The sequence below is a fragment of the Danio rerio genome, chromosome 1 (genome assembly GCF_049306965.1).
Source record: "Danio rerio strain Tuebingen ecotype United States chromosome 1, GRCz12tu, whole genome shotgun sequence".
Classification (NCBI taxonomy): Eukaryota; Metazoa; Chordata; class Actinopteri; order Cypriniformes; family Danionidae; genus Danio; species Danio rerio.
This window is the reverse complement of record NC_133176.1, coordinates 18,012,871-18,032,703: the sequence shown is the minus strand read 5'-3', so window position 1 is coordinate 18,032,703 and position 19,833 is coordinate 18,012,871. Positions and strand designations below refer to the sequence as shown.

General features: G+C 34.2%; 1 protein-coding gene across 1 annotated transcript; it reads right to left on the bottom strand.

The window, feature by feature from the left end:
• Positions 1-1,491: 1,491 nt before the first annotated feature.
• vps37a (VPS37A subunit of ESCRT-I) lies at positions 1,492-19,591 on the bottom strand. The gene is given in 12 exon segments (NM_199990.1): positions 1,492-1,976; positions 2,072-2,170; positions 3,960-4,103; positions 4,863-4,931; positions 5,139-5,197; positions 7,098-7,225; positions 8,596-8,666; positions 14,091-14,301; positions 14,391-14,488; positions 15,976-16,093; positions 16,190-16,264; positions 19,147-19,591. Coding segments are annotated over 11 exon segments (1,164 nt in total). The 5' UTR covers positions 19,257-19,591; the 3' UTR covers positions 1,492-1,976; positions 2,072-2,089.
• Between the last annotated feature and the right edge of the window lie 242 nt (positions 19,592-19,833).

Sequence of the window (19,833 nt, the reverse complement as noted above, 5' to 3'; positions counted from 1 at the left end):
TCTCAATGATTTATGCACGCCTTGTTTGTCTTTTCAAACCTCACCATTATTCAAGAACTGAGTTTTTATATACATCTTATTCCTTTACAATTAATACGAATAATTTCAGTTTGCTTTTTTTGTTGCACAACAGTAAAAGAAAACAAACTTAATCCCAATAATTCTTCTTCCCTTCTCAGATAGAATGGTGGGCCAAATCAAAGGTTAACATGAGCCAACTTTAGTGTGGACATCTGTCTTAGAAAATCCCAGATTCAGCTGCCTTATTCAATTTTAAAGGGTCACAAAACCAAAACACATTTTTGAGATGTTGACGGTCATATATATGTGCCACGTTGCTAAAAACACTATTAGGACACATATATTTAGCTTTATTTATTATATTATATTATATTATATCATATTATATTATATTATTAAACAAATTCGTTGTTTACACCAAATTCGATCTTCCAGATAATTTCCAAATTTTGGAAGCAACGTCACAACGATAAAATCATTGTGTAAATTCCAGTGTGGGGATTGGATGTCTGTAATGGCTGGATGTCTGGGGTACAAAGAGACGCCATTGAGTTTTCAGCCCACCTGGGCAATAATTCATGAGAAAAAATTGGTTTGAACCAATCAGTATGCTCTATTGTGAATGAGAAAAACTTCATTCATATGCATGATATAGCTTCGAAGACTACTTTTACCTGCTGCAGTGTTCAGAGAAATGCCATGTTGTGTTGCCAACTGTAATTTATACAAGTAGTAGAAGAATAGTTTGGAGACATGGGTCATCAGTGTTGCACTTATAAATGTGCAGCAATGAGGGTTTTGTTTCCATTTCCCAGCGATGAGAGCACAGCTCACCATTGGACTCACTATGGACCCAGCAGTTGGATTACATTGGTCTGCTAACACACGACAAAAATATGTTTATAAGGAACAATTTTTACCAGAGAGCTTTTCAAATCTGGACATGGAGAAATCTGGATTTGCCACTCGTCTCCTTTTAAAAAAAGAAACGGTTCCAGTTCGTGTTGATTGTCCGTTCTTTAAATATTTGGTAAGTGTGTGATCAGTGTTCTTTGTTTATGTTTATTCAGATGGCAAAGTTAGTGAGGATCGTCAGCAGCACTCTTTCAGTTTTTAAAGACATACCTTAGTCAATGATTTAGTGACTAAGTTTACAGTAATATCACTACAATATTATGCTCTGAAATCTTCTAGATCTGCTATCTGAATCACTGTCTATCACCCCCTATGTCTGTGTTGCCTTTGTGAAAATCAGCTTTAGTGCATGCAATGAAACTACCCCTTTTCAGCAAACCCTTCCCTCTATTGCCACTCCCACCTAATCAAAGCTGGACTCTGCCATTTTCCTGACCTTTTTCAAACTAGAGGTGTCAAAACACCCTGCTGAGGTGGGGGTTGCTTGGCCCTTAAAAGACGTTTTATTTGAAAACAAGCACGAATGTCACTCAAGATGCAAAACCACAACAGGGATTATTCTAAATGTTTTATTAACCTATCAAATTAAATAAACATATAATACAATGTCTAATTATAATAAAGGCTTTTTTTATCAACATTATTAAATACAGTATGTTTTTTGTCGCACGTTTACGGCAGCATTAACATTGTTGAGAATCATCTTCAAGTGCTTACAAGGCCCAATCCCATTTGTCACAACTAATAAGCTTAGAACTCGGTTTCTGCTTCTGAACACTATTAAGAACAGATCGCCCTCTTCTGATTACAGCCTTTGGTTCACAGTCAAGTCTGGGCCGTGCTCACATCTGTTCTAATTAACCAGCGTGAGCGTAACACTTTTTAGGAATTCTGTGCAAAACAAATAATTGTTATTTCATTATAGAATGGTGCCAAAATCTGTGTCGTGTGCATTTTATATTTGCCCAATCCAGACTGTAAACCCCAAGATGCGCTGCTTGTCACAAACCCACCGGTCTGCTGGTAGATTGATCCCAAACCTGCGATAAATCATATAATATACTGTTTATTATTAATGCAAGAGTTGAAAACATATTTGTAAAACAAGTAAATGAGTGAAGTAACTGGACATTACCTTCTTGGGATATTAAATCTAAAGTGTGGCGGGAAACTGTCCGTGTGTGTTCATACATTGCTGGAGTTTCTCCTCTTTGGCTCTTCTGCTATGACATAGCTAAAAGAAATTGTTGAAAAAGCTTTAAACAATGCAACTTTTAGGAAGCTAGTATTTCACATTACACAATATAATTAGACCCAATGAAATGGCATGACAAATCTAGTTTGGTTTCTCAGCTGACTTCCTATTATTACAGGAAGCTGTAACAGTACATGATGTCTCATAAACATCACACAAGCCTCATGAGATGAATTAAGTTGAAGTCATGTTTCTAGTTTCAAAACAGTGTATCATATTTACATTTACATTTAGTCATTTAGCAGACGCTTTTATCCAAAGCGACTTACAAATGAGGACAAGGAAGCAATTTACACAACTATAAGAGCAACATTAAGTGCTATAGGCAAGTTTTAGGTCGTAAAGTCTAAGAAGGAAATATTAGTATTTTTTTTTTCCGCATATTTGATCACTGAGCTTTTGTTATTGCATCAGTAATAGATTTCTGAGTGACAACCTGAAAAATTTCTATGTTGATAATTATTTCTGTGGCTGTTCTAGAATTACCTTAAAGTAATATGCTGAAATAATATTAATAATACTTCATTTATGAGTAAAATATCAATATATTGTGCATATACATCAGCTTTTCATGCCCCAAAGTTGCTACATAACATCTTGTCTTAACATATAATACATACTGTATAATAAATATATCAAAAGAAAAGAGCTTCTAGTTGTAAATAGCTTGTAATATGCCAATATAAAGTGTCACAATATTATGTCAGAGCTCTCTATATAGGTTTAAATGCACCTGAGATCACAAAACAATGTCATTTAAAATGCATTTAATAGAATAATTTGGCTATGAATGTCTGTAAACCTCTCTCCTCCATAAGCCAAGTCTGCTCTGATTGGTCAGGTGGCCAAGTCTTTTTAGATTAGTCTTTCCATGTCAGAACCGAAACTTCCATTTCAGAGGGTAAATATTTACACTACTGAAAGCATTAAGAGACATGTTTATATTTAATTAGACAACACAATATCAACTGTTTTAATGTCGGACTAGTTAAGAAGTCTAAATTTAGTGGAATAACCCTGATTTTCACAGCAAATGAAGATATTTGATATTCTGACCCATAATGGAAAAATGACGATATTTTTAATTTGTGTTATAAAAGTGCTATAATAATAATAATAATAATAAACTAAATTAACATTTTATTCAAACCCTATACCTAATAAATACAGTAAATCCAAAAATACTAAGAATTTTCAAGTGGTCTCATTAAAACTTTCGAGCAAGTATTGTAAAAAATATACAATCAATCAATTATGTCCAGATTGTATTCAAAACAATGACTAAAAAGCCTGACTGAACAAATCAAATCCATCAAACTCCATAGCTCGTACAGTCATATATCTATTTCAGCTTTATAATACGTAATATAAAGCAGTTATGCCATTTAATGTCTGGTGATCACATTAGGTTGCATGTGCGTAAGCAATGCTTCTAGGGCCTAATCCCAAATTACACACTTCATGTGCAGTTGTCGTGTAGTCTTACAATGGCTTCTATGTGCGAGTGTCTGTTTCAGAAGGCACTCGTTCCATCCTCACTGTACTGAGCAAACTTCTTCCTGACAGTCAATGTTCCCTTTTTTCACAAAAGTGCAGATTTATAGGAAAAGGGTTTAGTGTGCCATTAGGTATTGAGCCAACTGCTTGTCTTTGCTCCCATATTGCCTGTTTTAGCATCTAAAAAAGCCTTTTTAGCAGATCAAACAAAACTGAAAAATGATAACTCCATCAGCGATTGGGAAAGAGTTGTTGAATTGTTGCTTAATACCGTTCTCTTTTCCATAAAGCTGGCTAGGAAGTCGTCAATCTCTGTTTTTCCTTCCAGAAAGTTCTCTGCAGTCTCCTCAGATTCTTCTTCAGCCTGATGGGCTGCTACCTTTAATCTGGCCTGCAACGCACTCAAACTGCAGCTCTGGAAAAAAAGGACAATAAAAATTTACCAGAAAGGCTAAATTGTTCACTTATTATGCTGACATTACTTTTTTGTCTGTTCTATTTATTTAACAATGGTTAATAATAATAATAATAATAATAATAATAATAAAACATTTATGCATATTAAACATTATTATTAACCAAGCACCAGTAAGACAACAAAAAAAGCACCAAATCTAAATATTGGAAACATTTATGAAGCATCACTAAAAACAGAAATAATGGTAGCTGATGATTTGATATCACAGGAATACATTATTTAAATTATTAAAACAGAAAACTAGTACATAAATAGTCTATTATTAGTTTGTTTGATCATGCTGCCTTTGCGCTTATGTATTTATTTTATTTTAATCTTTTTATTTTAAATGTCAAGTCTACCTTGGACAGGTGTTGATAACTAACAAGTTTGCTAAAACACTTGTCCAGTGGAATTGTGATGTCCATGTCAAATAAACAAATAAAACATTAGTTCAAAATATTAGTTTTTACTATTTTCTATCAAATAAATGCACTCCTGGCGAACATAAGAGGCTTTGTTTCATATAATTTACCTAGTCTTTTCTAGGTAAAACCAAATTTAACTATCAAAAAAAGGACAAAAAAATCTAAACAATAGAGGCAGAAAAACCACCAACAGATAATACATTTCCTTGTCCTACAGACACAAAATCAAATATGCAAATAATAAATGCATGCTAAAGAGTATTTATTTTCCAACTCTGAATGTATTTACCTCACTGAGCTCATGTTGTCTTTGCATTTTGGTTTCAAATACAGACTTCATCTGGGTTAACTGTTCATACTACAGTAGAAAAAAAACAAGAAACAAACACACCAGATATTTTTTGCATTTTCAACAAAAAAGGTTGTTGACAAGATTGTAATTTAAAGTGGGTCTAATCTTATTTGAGTACATTCATCCATCATTATTTACAAAAAGGAAAATATTTACATGAAAACTGTTATTTTAGACCCGAATATTTATATGCGTGTTAGTGAAAGTACATACTTTACACAGCATCTCTTGTCTCTTGCCCTCCAACTGTGGCTCAAGCTGCAAGTTCTTCTCTGCAAGTAAAAATATATTCCTTCTGTTACTTACAAAGCTGGTCTAAAAACACTGATCTCATCTACATTAATCTGTATGACAAATGTGAGTTTAATGAGTATTAAAGCCTGGTATAAGGACTTAAATTATCTATAATAAATTAAGTGGAGTATATACACAGCTAGTGTTTTTTTTTTTTCTTGGGAAAGGTTTATGTGACTATTTTCAATTTTACAAGGTTCCTTTTACAGCATCGATGTTGTAATGTAAATAAAATATAATCAGTTAAACAAACATTCAATTAGTTGTTCAAGCATAAAACAAGATGAAATACTGTTTAAACAGAAGCAGCAGGTGAAACTATTGAAAATACTGTTGTAAAGCACATTTCCATATTTTAAAGTCTGTGTGCATATTTCCCATTACAAGAAATACACCACTGAGCCTTGTTTTCTTTTTCAGAATTATAGATTGTGTGCTTTGTTCTAAAACGGGAGCTTAATTTGCTACAGTGGCGCAGTTTCTTTTTGGTTTGCTTTCACATTTCAAAAAACATCAAAATTTGTTTATGCAAGTACCACTTGTCGTGTCCTTGGTCAGAGTGCATCTGTTAATGCTCCACTACAAAATCCATTTAAAAAAATTACCTGAGAAGTGGCTTTATCTAGAGCTTTTATGAGACGTAATTAGCTGTCAATCTCACTCTAAACATCGATTTATTTTACATTGACATTTTTTGAAACTTTCATTGAATTATTTTCTTTTCAGCTGAGTCCCTTTATTAATCCAGGGTCGCCACAGCGGAATGAACCACTAACCTATCCAGCATATGTTTTACGCAGCAGATGCCCTTCCATCACTGGGGAACATTTTACAAAACAACTTAAGTTTTTTATTAATTGCCACTATGTTCTGTGTAACAAATGGGTTATTTTTTAGTTTTTCTTCTGTTGCGCTCAACAAACAACCAACCGAACAGAGAAGGGTCTCATGACCTTAAGATTAACTTTACGCCTTTCTGTAAATATCCAAAGGTAAAATATTGACCCCCGAGCATGACCAAATGACCAGAGGAGGGTCTCTTGACCTTAAGGTTACCTTTCTCCAAATTTTAGGAGTTAGAATATTGACTCTACATAATCATGCTGACACTACAATCCTCAAATTTGTGCTTTGCTATCACAAATAATGTGCAACCAGCTGAGAGAGAAGGTGGGGCTGATCAACTCACACTTCTCTCTTAACTAATAGGCCGACCTTTGGCCAGCACCCAAATTTTGACTATAAAGGTGAGGGTTTCTTGCTGAAACATTGGAAGCTCAGCCGTGGGATAAGTGCACATCGCCTGGCATTCTCGGACACACGTGCTGGTTTTCCAATGTGACTTCAACAGGCTCCCCAGTCTTTGAAGAGGAAAATGATGGCACGTCTCTCAGGTTGTATATACTTGTATCAAATTGCTTGGGAATTTTATTATCTCTTGTCTTTTATTCATGTAATCTCATCTTTATTTCGCATTATAAGCCTTTTATGCAATTTTGTTGTATTTCGATTAATGATGTTCATGAGTATGATTCATGATTATTGAATATTATTGTGATAATTGATATCAGCTGTGTGTACCAGCAATAAACAGTTGTATTGCTTGATTAGCATGGTGTATGGACCGTTATTGGTGCCCTCTCTTGTCGATAAGCACCACACTTGTCTAACTTGAGTACAAATGTAAACCATACTAAAACATTTCTGGTATGCTGAAACATTTTACATACTAAAACTTGGGCTAAACTAAAACATTTTGGCAACATCAGACAGATTGTTTTCGTGCAATCCGACATGATTGCTCCAAAAAAAGTAGATGTAAATGTGAATCAAGAAAATAATGATTGGCTCAAACTGTAGTGTACTGGACAAACTCACTGGCCATCTCTACGATGCTGTTGACCAGCTCCTCTTTGTCTGAGGTGACTTTTTTGAGTTGAGGCAGACACATAAAGAAGTCCAACAGCACATCGTCCTGATCGCTCATGTCCTTCAGCTGAGAAACGCTACAAACCCGCCAGAAAGATGACAAAATGTTAATAAAGGGTATCCTCAAATGAAAATTCTATTCATCTTTAGAAGAAAAATAAGATATTTTAATGGAATGCAAGAACTCTCTGAACTTCCAGAGACAATGATGGCATGAGAAAACAAACACATTGACAAAACAATTCCTCTGTCTTCTAGTGGTTCAGCTAATAGTGGTAAAACATAATCATATGAAGCTTCAAAAACAATTTTGTGTGCCAAAAAACATGTAAAAATGACTTTGTTCAACGTTGTTTTACTATGGGTGAGTCAGCAGTGCAAAATGCAAGCATCTTTTTGCCTTTAGTAAATGCACACCCTCATCTGATGGTTTTAACAGGTTTTTACAGGTTTTTGATGCACAAAAGTGTTCTTGGAACTTCGTATGATTACAGTTGAAGCCACACTAAATGTTTTGACAATGTTGTTGGTTCCTTTTCTTACCTTAAAACACTTTGGACCACTGCGATCTATGGAGGATGATAGAGCTCTCGGATTTCAACTAAAATATCTTAACTTATGTTCCAAACATAAATAAAGGTCTCAGGAGACTGGAATGACATGGTGGTAAGTAATAAATTCAAAAATGTTCTTTTTTTGCACCCTTTAATGTCAACTTCATCTAAATATGTTCAAAGGGAACATTTTAAGTGTCTGTTATGCCATTATAAATGTTCCTAGTTTTGTTTTGGAACTCTCTGAGACTTTACATCTATCCAAGGTCACTTTAATCTTAAATATGCACAGTATCATCTCATCCGATATATTTAAAACAATTTGTTTAAGGACCCAGTCTCTCTAAACTGCTTTTAGAGAGTCTGCTTTACTCAAATTGGTCTGTTGACCCAGTCTGTTGTGATTTTTGTACAACAAAGTACTTGTACTTGCATTCGAAGCTCAGAAAACACCATCTTATCGACAACACAAACCACAATCTTCAAGGCCTAAGTTACAACAAGTGCTTAAAGGGTCAAATTAATCATTATCAGTAGGCAGCCAATTAAGACCATAGACTGACATTATGCAAATTTGTTAAAAAATACATATATTTTGTACTGGAAGTAAACTAGATTTACTGATGAGCTCATTTCTGGCAGCTCAGAATTGGTTCTTTTTATTCTTGGGGAAAATAGCTCCATTTATTGAGTACTTTGATGACTGAAACTTTGCAAAGCTTTTACACTCACAAGTAGCTATATTATGTGCTACATGAAAGGTAATGTTGGAAAAAGTATAATAGGGTCACTTTAAGAAAATAGGTAAAAGCTACTGACATGTTTTAGCACTCTACCTTAAACATAGCAGAAAAAAACAGATGCAAGACAAGAAATGTTTTGAAGTACCGTACCTCATCTCAGATAGTTCTGAAAATGTATCTGGGATATCAGGCATCTTGTATATGTGTCCATTCAGGCCAGACTACAAAGGAAGAACAGCAAGAGTGAGCCTTTATAGGTTATTGCACAGTGCTTTTGATTTAATGAATAGAAAATGTTTGTGGGTCCGTTTTTGCATGCCGACTGTGTGCATTAGACTGGATAGACATCTTTTTTTTTTTTTAACAAAGCGACAGTAATGTACTCCATTATTGAATGCTGGTTCATAAAAATTGCAATGTTGATTGATTAAAAATGGTTCATTTTCAGAACTAAATTAAATATGCTATGTGTTATAGTGACAAAAAACAAATATGCCCAATATTTTGTTCAATCATTATTTGGTAATTAATAATTATGAGTTTGTTAAGAATTTGTTAAATTATATGGCAAGCTAAATTGTGATGTATATCAAAATAATCAGATAACTAGAATCTGATTTAAAAGTTGTAAAAGATTAATTATTCTTAGGGGCCGATCACACCAAATGCGCTTTTGCATTATAAAAATGTGAGGCACCCCGCGGTGCACTTTTTATATCGCAAGGCATGAATCAGCTGCGTCTTGTCCGTGAGTGTTGCTGTTGATATTGTTAAAAATTTTTATATTTATTAATATTGTGATATTCAAGATTTGTAAAGTCATACAACTTTGGATAACTCAAAACAACAACTGTTAGTCTCTCCTCCATCTTTAAAAGTCTCTGTAGTTGTCTTGACAACACAGACACTGCTGTCGTCTCAACGGAAACTCCGCCTCTGCTTTCATTTGATTGGAGAATAAAAGAGACGCGTCTGACATAACATGCTTTTTCTGCTTAGAGTTAACTTTTTCAACTGCGAGAGCACAGCTCACAACGACAAAAACATGAGGCGCAGCAGGCATTTAAAACGCGAGGTGCAAAGGGCGCACAAGCAGTGCGCAAAACAATCGATTTTATTAATCATTCAAAGAACGTGTCTCTCAATGCAATAAGTGCGTTTGGTGTGACTGGGCACTTAATCTTGACCTTCTCATAACTTTGTAATCATTTTTGACTTCTTGTAACTATGACTTAATATGTTAAAACAAGGTCAAAGTTAGATAAATGAAAACTATGCCAGAAAAGATAAACATAAAAAAGTTGAGATAAAATAACTTTTTTTTTTTTTTTTTACTTAAAACCTTACAATGATTTTATGTATCATATTTTAAACATTTTAGTTGATGTTTTATATTAATTATGGTTTATTCAAGCTTTCAGGTCTGTATGTTTGAACAGACTGTTATTGAAAATACAAGTAAATTAGTTTTGCCAATTTTCCAGAAATAGAAGTTGTAACATTACTGCTAATTTGCTAGAATGCTGCTCAGTGTGGACGCAGAAGGAAGATTGCCGGAAAGAGAGCTTTCTAGACGTCTTGAACTCGCTGACGTGAAACCAATTAGGACACTCAGACGCATTTACGTCCGTGACATTCTGTGACATTACAATGCGTTTTCCTTGCTTTTTCCTTGCCGGTTTTGACCCTTGCTTTGTTTTGATTGTTTTATTGTTTATCCCAGTCTGCTTCCTGCCCTCTGACCACTCGCCTGTTATTTTGACAATGAATCTGGATTTGACTGTATACATCTGTTTACCCTGTGTTGACCGTTGCTTGCCTGACCATTCTCAATAAACCTGCATTTAGATTGGCACCTCCGTTGTGAGCACTCAATCACGTTACACATATTAATATTGAAATAAAAACATTTTACTGAAATTCACTGAATCCTATAAGTTTAGCAAAATGATGCTGCAGAGCACTACGCTGCACTTCACATATAAACTCTGTGTACACACAGCAAATTCATTGGTGTTAAATTTCAAGTGTTGTGGTAATTCAGAGTAAAGTGTTAAAATTCTAGAGTTAGATAAAGGTAAAATAACCCTCTCGGCGTTAGAAGCTGATTTGCCTCCTTGTCACACAGAGTAACATATATCTACCTTTGTAGAAAACCCTTGTATTTGAGAAACTAATCAGAGTGTCTGAAATCTCGCCACACCCTCATTCACCTGGCCCTTAAATTAGTCAATTAGTTTAGTTCACTAGACAGAGCGAATGACCACAAATAAGTGAATTCAGACACCTGCTGTTAAACACCTGCTGTTAACAAGCACAATCCCTGAAGGAATAAGAAATTGAAGGAAGAAATAAAACTACAGACACAGCCTCACACCAAACCAGCTGAATTAAAACAGAGGATTAAACAACTCCATTAAATAATAGTATAAGCAGCTTCACTGATTACAGTTCATTTCATGACTTCATTTCTGTAAGAATATTTGACAATGAACAGAGTTTATATTTTTTTTTATTAAAAATATTTAATTTGACCTCACCATCATAGAGATCAGAGGCTGCTTATTTGAGCTCTTGAAGCTTTACGCTTATATCCTAATGTTTCTCTGACTGCTATAGCTGTGTATCTAAAACTTATTAGCTATAGCAAGAAAGGTCAAAAGAAACTATACTGTTAATGCTTAATTGTTATAGATTTAATATCAGGTGTTTGTTAAGTTGATTCATAAAAATATGCAAATATAGTTGTATTAAAGCTGCATGGGACAATACTTCTGGCAGTTTGCTACTCTTCATAGAAAATTCAACAAACAATTAGGATGCAACTAATAGTTAGAGTGTCATGCATTCAACATTGTAGCTCCAGCTTGCTCTTTATGACACACAGAGATCAAGAATCAGGACATGAACCTCAACCGTGGTTGCTAAAAAAAAAAAAAAAGCTGCATCGTTCATGCCGCAATGCATGCTGGGTGCCAGCATAGTACAAAGCTCCCAGCATGCATTGCAGCATGAATAAATTATGCAGCTTTATGTTCTTACAATCTCTTTCTTTTCCTTTATTTTGTGTTGTTTTTGGGAGGTGATATTTCAGTAGTGTTTTTTTTTACTTGATTTTTATTTTTTTGTTTGTCACCATCATTGAGATTCAAAGACTAATTATTGATCTCTGGGTGTTTATAGGTTGTGCCATAGATCAAACATTCTCATGTAAATAATTTTTTTTATTTTATTGGAGCCTCAGTGGTTACATTTATGTATATTATTTATTTCTCACACATAACTAATATGATATTGAATTAGAAAACAAGCAGGAAAGGATGGCTATGTTATCATTAATAATCTCTTCAGACTGACACTTTAATTTTCTTTCGGCTTTCCATGCTATATGTTTAATTAGTGTAATTAACACTATCTATAGCAACCAAAATAAAAGACATTTATAGTAAGAAGTTGAAGAGGCTGACTAAAGCAGACTCTGTCCTCCATCATGGTGACTTCAAATGAACAACAGAAATTTTATTAAGAGCTTTTGTTCACATGACAGAAATAAAGACACTGGTCAATAATAGGTGAAGCTCCATGATAAGTTGTTTAATTTGATGAGTTTTTTTTAAAGATGTTGAAAAATAACATTTTTTATTGTGTAATTTGTTTTATTTTTATTGATTATTATTTTATTTAGAGTTTTTTTTTTTTCTCAGTTGATTTCATCTTTGGTTTTGGCTTGTGTTTTTCTGTCCTTCAGTGATTCTGCTTGTTAACAGTTGTTCATCAACAATTCTCAATCCTCCTTTAATTAGACACTTTATTGTCTCATTAACTTCATCACTGTCTAAGTGTTCAGCCCTCTGTAGTGAGGACACTAGTGAGGATTTTGCTCTGGAATTTAAGGCTTACGTGTGTTCGAATGAAAAATACAGACAATGGGATTTGTTTTTAACAGAAATATTCTGGAAACTGAATTTACGAATCTAAAATGTTGAAAACAGCAGATTACTGGCAACCACTGCTGCCAGTATTTTGACATACATTTAACAGATATTTTACACAATAAGAGTTTGCTAATTAACACTCTGGGTGTTAAAAATTTTAACACTTTCAAAAATGTTATTTTAACACTTATAGTGGTTCCCATATAAACACTGAGGGAGTGTTAATTTTAACTCTAAGGTAGTTAAATCTACCAAATCTAAAATTTGCAGTGTGAGTTCGATAAAAAATACAGACTGTTGAATGTGCTTTTAACAGAAATATTCTGTAAACTGAATTTATGAATGTTCAAAAACAGCAGATTACTGGCAACCACAGCTGCTGGTATTTTTCCGTAAAATCTAAAAATGAAAAAAAAGAAAGAAAAACAGCAAAACGGTTTTTGTGTCACCATTGTGGAGGATAATAGCGTCTCTGTTCAAGTCCAAGATGAACTGAGAAAATTTGATGTAATGCTGTATCTTCTTTTGTTTAAAGGTAACTGTGTAGTTACTAATGCTGTCAAAATCTGTTTGCTACTTGCCATCACACATGAAAACATTATTGCATCTAAAGACTTTACATTTTTTTGCACTAAGCTATGATTTTGTAAAATGAACAATGTATTAGTTCATGAAATATGGTTATTTTTTGTAAATTTATACAGTTATATAAAACTTCCATGTTTTTCACAGAAAGATTCTGGCAACCACAGCTGCTGGTATTTTTTCGGAAATTGAACAGATATTTTACACAATAAGAGTTTGCTAATTAACACTCTCTTGGTGTTGACAATGTTAACACTTTCAAAAGTGTTATTTTTAACACTTATAGTGGTTCCCATATAAACTCTGAGGGAGTGTTAATTTTAACTCCAAAGTAGTTAAATCTACTATCTAAAATTTGCTGTGCAGGAACCTCTTAATAGAAGTCCTTAATATTGTCATGAATATGAGATGCTAATACAATTTTCTGACATTTTTGAGGTAAATTGACTTTTGATTAATGTCATAAATATGACTTAAGTGTCTCAAAATGTCTACTTCTATCTCATATTTATAAATAATTATGCAATAATTAAGATTGATAAAGATTATTGCATAATTCTTCATTTTTATGCCATAATTAGGATTCGGACAAAGCATTTTTTATGTGGTGAAATTGGGCTTCAATAAAGCAGGGCATAAATAGTTTCAGATACTTGATGTACAGTTAAACCACACAGTTTTACACCGATTGTATAGATCCTCCTTAAGGGTTATATAAAAAAAAGGCTTTAGGATTATTGTCAAAGCAAGTTTCGAGGCACCTTCGTGACTGAACCAGGATATGTAGCTGGTGGCAAATATCATAAACTTTATGACACATACAAATGTATGACCTCTAGTTTCAGTTTTGCTATATTCACAATATTATGAATCCTACTTTTGACATCAGAAATTCATTTAAAATACACTTTAAATCAAATGATTTCAAATCAAATCTGTATTCTCATAGTTTTTGTTTTGAATTGGCATCTGAAATGAATTCAAATACTTTTTTTGTCCACTGTACAAAGCACAAGTACTCAAAATCACGCATAATTTTAGCAAGTGTCACTAGACACAGCAGTGTAAAAATACAGTAACTGGAATTGGAATAAACCAATTAGCTCATCTTGGACTGAGCGGTACCTGTGAGTCAGCAGTTGGTACAGGAAGTGGAAGGTCTGTGATGAGTCCGTAAGCTGGTGCTGCTGGTCTAGGAGGGGCTTGTTGAGGCTCCATCCCTGCATGTGGCACAGGGGCTGGGCCAATCGGCCGCTGACCATCCTGAGGTTGGAAGGCAGGAACAAAATGGAAGCTCTGTGTTGGGTAAGGGGGCATTGCCGATGGTTTGTACATACTGAGGGGCAAAACAAACAAAAACACAAATCAGAGATCTTCCTTATTAGATGTGAATTAACTTGCAGTAAGAAGGTGATAAATACTCACTAAGGAAAGGTGGGATCTGACATCAAGGCCGGAGGACTTTTCCAGAACTCATCTAGCAAACTCTGAATTACTTTGCCTAAATCTGAATGCATTCCAAACTAGAGAGAAGGAAAAAATAAAATAGTATAATATTATGCTAATGGAACTGTTTACACCTTAGAACAATATGATGGGTGTGAACAATGGTCCCAACGTATTTCCTGTTTTACATTTTTAATTACCATAACTTCTGAGAATTCAAAAAGAGCCAAAAATAGATAAATAATGTTATGATATCAGTTTTAACATTAAGTTATAACTGAATTGCCTCTTGTTACAGTTATGAGATAGTTTAATAACAAGCAGGAAATGTTCATGGGCCAATGACATGACCACATTGAAATGGATGTGTTTTTGTGAATTAGACTAGATGTAGATGAGAGAAAAATGTTTGTTCACATGTTTTGTTCACATCAACTTCTTTTTCCACTTTTGATCACTTTACAAATTTCTTTAAGGAGAAAATATGTGTGTATGTATTGGTTTTTCTTATATTGCAAACTACCATTTTGAGGGATGTAAACTATAACAAAGGTCCTAAAGTATTTTCTGTTTTACATTTTTAATTTCCATAGACCCTAACAATCCAAAAAGGTCTGCATATTGATAAATAATGTCTTGATGTTGTTTTAATATCAAGCTATGATTGAATTCCCTCTTGTTATAGTTATATAATAGTTTAACAACAAGCAGGAAATGTTCATAGGCCAATGACATCACCAAATTGAAATGATCTATACATGAATGCGAAAGTGACAAGATTTATACAAAAAAAAAAAAAAAACAGACCTACACAACTACACTGAGAACAGTTGTTCTAAATATATATGTAGGGAGTAGCTGGTCTTTATTGGTTGTTTGAATTAAATTTGACCACAAGAGTGTTTACACTATAAAAGCAATTCAGTCTTATTCTTTTTCCGCCTTAAATTAATCTTATATTATCAGGAACTTAACGCGGCTGGAAAGGGCATATGCTATGTAAAACATATGCCGCAATAGTTGGTTCATTCCGCTGCGGTGACCCCTGATAAATGAGGGGCTAAGCTGAAGAAAAATTAATGACTGAATGATAAATGGTGCAGAATAAGACCAGGAATATATTAAAGATTGAATTAAACAGAACTTGCGATAGTTTTTTTTCTCTATTAAAATGTATATCTAACTTAAATAGTTTTTCAAATAAGAAAAGACTTGATTCGAGATTTTATGATCTGAAATTTTGCATGTTTGCTATTGCTGTGATTTCTCATTACTGACAGGCTGTTATGCACCTACACTGGTACACATGTGATCAGAGAGGAAATGTCTTGTAGCAAGAGGTTATTTTGTTTGTAGATTATGAAGGTATGTGAATTTAAAACAATACAGTGAAAAATCTTATGCACAGGTAGATCTTTAACAATAGACACAGCAAAATTCTATTTAAAAAATATATATTTTCTGTATTTTGATTTCATGGATATTTTAAAAGAAACAGTTATGGTAAATGCAAATAATGGTTTTATTTTAAAAATCTAAATAAATAAAATTAAGAAACACCTACATTAGCTATGAGTGGGCTGGTAACCATTGTTCCATTGTTGCCGTCTACTAAATGATGACCCACTGGAGGAAACACACTAACCACTGGTTTCTCCTGAGGGAACTGTGGGGGGAGCAAGCTGTAGACAACAACCAACATCACACAATATGTTAATACCGAAACTGTGCAGGTGCGTTTGAATAAATTAATTAAGAATAAATATATATTTACTTACATATTGACAGTAATAGTTGAATTGTTGACAGTAAAAGGAAGTCTGTACTCTACATCCTTCTGGATTTCTGCAATACTATAGAGACATCATAAAAGTTGGGAGGTTACCAAAAAGAAAGTTCTGTGACGGGTATATTTCATCGGTAAATGAAAATGAACTCACACTCAAGAGGTTCCAAAACTTTATGAGTTCTTTATTCTGTTGAACACTAAAGAAGGTATTTTGAAGAAAGCTAAAACACTGTAACCATTGACTTCCATTGTAGCAAAACGAATACTTGGAAAGTCAATGGTTACAGGTTTCTAGCTTTCTTCAAAAGATCTTCTTTTGTGTTAATAAAAAACCCCATAAAGGTTTGGTTGAGCTAATGATCACAGAATGTTCTTATTTGGGTAAATTATCAATTTAAAGACAACAGGAGCATTCTCCTAACCTAGAAGGAATGCTCTGTTTACATCAAGAAAACTTACCTGACTAACCATCAAAGAACATTCTGGAAACTAAGGACTTTCCTATGCCTAATGAAGAGTAAATTAAGAGCAAACTGAAATGTTTTGGAGTGAATTTTCCCTTCCATAAATCTCAACCAGAAACAATAAATATTTGGAGGCGGGGCTACGTGTTTGACAGACCGGTTCTAGAAAACATGTTAAGCAGTTATTACAACTACAATGAGTGTTGGGGAAAGTTACTTTTGATAGTAATGCATTATTTACAATATTGAGTAACTCAACAAAAAATTAACTAGTTGTGTTAATTAATTACTTTTTATGGAAACTAATGCGTTTTTTGAGTTACTTTTCCATACCTGCCTGAGACTTGATCTCTTTTAGAACAAGCTAGGTATTTTTCTTTTTTTGAACTATAGGAGCTCTGCATTTAACGACACACTGTATTGACCTAATTCTTCACGAATGAGTGGGCGCAGCAGTTTGAATCTTTTTGGCTTGAGACCTCTGGTCTCTGTCAGTTCCATTCATTTTTAGACGCTAAAAACAACTAGTTATGCTGCTTGATGATGCAAACTGAGATTTTCTTGTTATATTATTCTGCTTTGTCTGTAGTCATGAACACACGATTGTAGAGCAAGTAGTTTGACCTTTTTGTGCAGTTTATTATTGTCATTTCTCCCACAGACAACTGAATAGGAAGTTCTAAACGAGCGAACTTCCACATTGTAGAATAAGGTCAATAACCTACACCTTCATTTATCTTAAAAAAATAATAATAAAAAAAATTATTAGAATAATGTTATCTTCTGAGAACTTTCTGATGTTATACACGCCGTATATACAGATTAATGAAAGTTGAAAGCAATGTGTTTGCTATCTATGTATTTGTGTCTTACTAGTTTAGTAAAATCACTGTCTATTGAGACTTTTCAGTTTTCTTCTATGATGATGAGAATCCTTCCATCACAGAAATGTAAGGCTCGGCCATCTTGGTTTTCATTGAGGTAAAGTTGGTTTTATATTCGCACATTCGTTAAGTGACAACTTGTCATATGCTACTGTAACAGTTTACCATGAAACTTTGAATATTCAGTCTGACATCACATTTAAGTATGACTTCAAAACAATATTAGCACTATTTCATTGACTGTGAATAATGTTGTACTTTGATAGTCATTGGCTGCTTATATGATTTCACTATTACGAATTTGCATAGAATACTTTTCTGAAATTATATTATTAAGGAGAAAGTTTGAATGTGTGAATATAAAACCAACTTTATCTCAATGTCCATGCGTGTTTTCTTGTCGGTTAGTAACGTTATTTTTCATTGCACAACAATAGTCTATCAGGCTTTTTGGTTAAAAAACAGAAATCACGTTTCAATTTGTTATTATTATTTTTAAATTTCACATATCCTGCTGTGCATGAACTAAGCTGTTGAGTGGTCAGCGTATGAGGCGGCTAGGCTAACCTAGCTTCAATTTTGATTGAATTATTTTCTAATCGGTTGCCTATTATGTCGTGACTATACCCCTGTAATGCTTACTGCAGTCCTTGTTTGCCTGGCTTTCTCTGATATCTCACCTTTTCGCCAAAAATTACTAATTATATCCCTGGGAATGTCTGACACTGGCGCATACACATTGTAATAGACGTGCCAGGCACAAAAGCTTGACAAGCGTAGCAACAGTAACTAAGGAGGGCGGGGCTTAGCGGAGGGTCAATTGATTTTGTTCCCACGGAAAGCTCATTTTCTTTTTGAGTGTGATTCAACATTACACTAATTTTATTTCAGGAAATTTTTTTTATCGTATTAATTTATCCAAAAAGTAAACCCTTTAATATGAAACTCAAATATCATTACTTGATATTTTATTGCGTTACTTTACTCGTTCCTTAGTACTCATAAAAGTAATGCTACGTTACTCGCGTTACTTGTAACGCGTTACCCCCAACACTATAATTTGTACTGCAAAAATAACCCTCGGTATGTTTATAAAACGGACTGCTCCGAATTACATTCTAGGAAACTGAAAGATCATTGGTACAGATCACGTCATTGCGTAAACAGGTCAGTCTTGTGTTCTGAATGACTAGTAATTGTTACTTAATCAAAACGGGTGAAGTCAACCCCAAAATAGCTCCATAAATCTCTTAAGAAATGCCACACGGTGTACTATGCCACTAATTTAAGATGTGTCCTGTGGAGTAAGAAGGGATCTGGAGTAAACAATGAAGAGCTAATACTTTAATCTGAAACCTGTACAGCACATCCTGAACACGCGCGCGCGAACACGCACACACCAATAACAACAACAACACCAATCGAGTATTCCGGAAGATTCATTTCACTGTTCGTTTCAACGAGCACGTGTTATCAGTGCTCATATCATCACATGTATACTTCAACTGACTTAAATCCTAACGTGCTTACTATTTTTATCCCAAACATCTGAACGCTGTCTAGGTTTTCAGCTCTCTAGGTTTGGGACAGAGACTTACTTGGAGTGAGCAGCTTTGAGAGACTCGATCTGTCTCTGTCTTTGTTTCTGTAAACTGTTCAGAGGAGGGATCGATCCAGAGCCCTTGGACAAGGGGAAAATCCAGTTCATTCTCGGCTGCCAACACGCTAAGTAACGCTTGAATCCTTCGGCGGTGTCAGTTTGAAAAGGCCTGACGAAATGAAACAGAAATTCAAGAAATACCCGACGCCACCATTAGCATTAGCCACGAGCCTGTGTAGTGTTTGAGAATTATTAGCGACCGAACGCCCGCTTAAATTAGCGGACAAGAAACTTAAATGTAAGTGCTGTGAAAGACGCTAAAATGCGCTGAGTTTTAATGACAGTATGATAGATTAAGCTGTTGTCTGAAGTACACGAGCTCGCAAGAAAACAACCCGTGTGAGCGTGACGTCAGCTGTTTAGCGCTGCTAGCGTCATCGTTCAGAGCAGGGAGGAGTTTAAAGAGACAGGTCTAGTCTTATGGCCTCAACAGAACTAAGACTAATGAAACTTACAATATGAATCTCATTTTTCTTTTGGCAAAATATTACATTCATAAATGTGATGATGTGAGTCTTTTGTTCAACACTTGCACTGTGGGAATTTGTAAAATTCGATATTTATATAATTTGAGATTTACATTCTTGTAAAATGTGCAATTGATAAATAATAAAAAAAAAATAAT